Here is a 2,709-nt window from a genome sequence, read left to right as displayed (position 1 = left end):
ATATATATAATATATATAAATGGACTTAAGTTATGAAATTAAGATAAAAAATATATCTTTTTAAATACAGCGTAATGAATTATGATACATTGAATTTGAAATATTTTACTTATAGCATTATAATCCTAGGTGCTTTAGCTAAAAATTTTTTGTTCCACGCTCGAAAAAAAAATAATTAGGACATCTAATACGTACTCTACTATTGCAAAGAATTAATATCTGCAAAGAATTTTCGCAGAATTAAGACTATAGCGCACAAAAAAATTTAAGCAATAAGTAAATTAATATTTTATTGGTCTATAATATTATCTTCATATTTAATTACGTAGTCAATTCTTTTAATTACAATTACTTACGATTTATACGCCTATGCAATTATAGAATGAGTTTTAGATTTGCTATTGTTTATGTTATTGCCTTACATCTCTATTACGATTGACCGATTCACTTACTGCTTACGTCTTATTTAGCTTACGTTTTTTTGTGTGCCACAGTTTTTAATTATAAAATTGATATTTACGTTACGATTTGACGATCGTAAGCTGACCAGCAAACGCAACGCATAACACAGCCTTTTTCTTCCAATCGACATTTACACATGACGTCCCACAAGATTTTTTGCTTTTTCAAATCGTACATCACGAGCATTGAAGTGTCGTTTTCAGGAAAGAGGACGGACATTATCAATTTATTGCCTAAAATTACACGAACAATTTATATTTATTATTTAGATTAAAATGGGACATGTATTATGTATATATTATATAATTATTTTCTACTTGTCTGGCAACAGATCTTAATAATGCAACAAAATATCATTTTTGCTGTTACACTTGCTAAACTTGTTTTCAACGTTAAAACGTGATATAAGAAATATATATAACTTGTAAAAAGAGTATTGTAATTATCGCGTAGACTTGTCGATATCAAATTATTCGAAACAATCATTATTTGTGCGACACATGTCACATGCTTGTATTCAAAGATGACACGTAACATGTAACGCTATTTCCCATTTTTTTTTATGTTACACTCACCGTCACTGGCCCATTTAATGTCGGTGATTTGATTGTTATTATAAGTTATCGACTTACATCGGATGATACTGGATGATACCTTTTCACCATCATTATCATATACAATCAGGCGATCATTATTGGACACGGCCAACATGTTATTGCAACTCCAATCCATCGCCATATTATTATTCCCTTCAACATCAGAAGTTATCTGAGAGATACGGATTTAACAGGTAAATCTGAATTACTTTGAATCAATTACGTACCTTGCAAAGAGACTACATCTTCGGGCACAGACAACATCTTTTCCGCACTTCCTATCAGAATCTTCTTGCGGGATATGCACTTCCAACCATCTTTCTTCTCGTATTCCGAACGCGGCGGATTCCGAGGTCGTCGCACCATTAAGCCGCTAAAGCGTAAAATCTTGTCTTGATCTAATTCTATCGAGAAGCATATTTTTCTTTCATTTTATTAATTCATCATATGTTTAAAAGATGAAAATACATTTCAAAAATCCTAAGCAACTAATGTTTCTTTAGACGTCAAACAATCTATAATTTGCTTTTTCAAGATATTATTTTTGTATATAAAAATGAATAATAATTATTGATTTTGTATGTTGTAATGCTATTTATAATTTTTATATGTTCCTGTAATGTGAGAAACGTTTAAAAAATTAGAATGTATACATATATTATATAAAATATATATTCAAGTTTACACTCGTGTATCAAAATACATAGCACATAAAGAATTATAAACAATATTTTATTCTGAAATCTGATGATGTGAATTATAGATCGCCTAAAGTTTAGAATTCTTTTTATCTAGAAACTACAAGGTACAAAACAGAAGTATTCTAGGCGAATGTATACTTTTGTGTTAATTAGCTTTATTAATTAGAACAATTAACTGGATATACATTTTACTACAATCAAACATTACCTGGTATTAAAACCTGTTCTAACATTATCGCACGCAAAGCCTTACGTCGGTATGTAGTATCCAGCGAATCAACCTGTTTTTTTAAGAGTATCAAAATACGATTACGCAATTAGAATCATAAATGGATATTGTTTTGTACATTCGTACCTCTTTACAAACATCTATTACATTCGTTTTCTCTGTTGGTTTCTCTTTCATTAACAGATAATGAGCCATATCGAAATTATAACCGCGTCGGGAGGGTAAAAATCTATCTCCCAAATAGATCTGTTTCGATATCGACGCTTTGATTTTCATACAATTTGGATGCCGAAATTTCTGCGCATTGTATTGCTCAGCATCTTCGTTGATAGCCTCTTTGGTAGATAACAGAGGCCATTTTCGTGGAATAATCTTGACAAAACATAAAAATTGTATATATGCCAGGGAAAAAATGTTTCGTATATATAATTATATAAAATTACATAAAATTATATATAATTATACAAAACATTGACATATTTTATGTACAATTATATATAATTGTATATAAAATATGTCCATATATATAACATGTATAATATTTTTTCCCTGCATATGTCACAATCAAAGTGTTAACTCAGTAAATGTATACACTTAGTCCGCTGCAATCAGTGTATACATTTATTTAAATTAACACTTTGACTGTGACATATATATGAAATAAAGATATATATATATATATGTATATATATATATATATATATATATATATATATATATA

General features: G+C 28.9%; 1 protein-coding gene across 1 annotated transcript in view; it reads right to left on the bottom strand.

The window, feature by feature from the left end:
• Nucleotides 1-2,709, bottom strand: part of LOC105620363 (protein cortex-like) — a 48,904-nt gene that overhangs the window by 3,942 nt on the left and 42,253 nt on the right. The window contains exons 2-6 of the mRNA XM_012201864.1: nucleotides 2,115-2,360; nucleotides 1,968-2,040; nucleotides 1,286-1,462; nucleotides 1,038-1,211; nucleotides 521-695 (exon numbers count right to left, since the gene is read on the bottom strand). Of these exons, the coding sequence (XP_012057254.1) occupies nucleotides 521-695; nucleotides 1,038-1,211; nucleotides 1,286-1,462; nucleotides 1,968-2,040; nucleotides 2,115-2,360 (845 nt within the window). The remainder of the gene's footprint in view (nucleotides 1-520; nucleotides 696-1,037; nucleotides 1,212-1,285; nucleotides 1,463-1,967; nucleotides 2,041-2,114; nucleotides 2,361-2,709) is intronic.

This window comes from Atta cephalotes, assembly GCF_000143395.1.
Source record: "Atta cephalotes unplaced genomic scaffold scaffold00025, whole genome shotgun sequence".
Classification (NCBI taxonomy): Eukaryota; Metazoa; Arthropoda; class Insecta; order Hymenoptera; family Formicidae; genus Atta; species Atta cephalotes.
The sequence above is the reverse complement of the archived record's forward strand: the minus strand, read 5'-3'. Positions and strand labels throughout refer to the sequence as shown.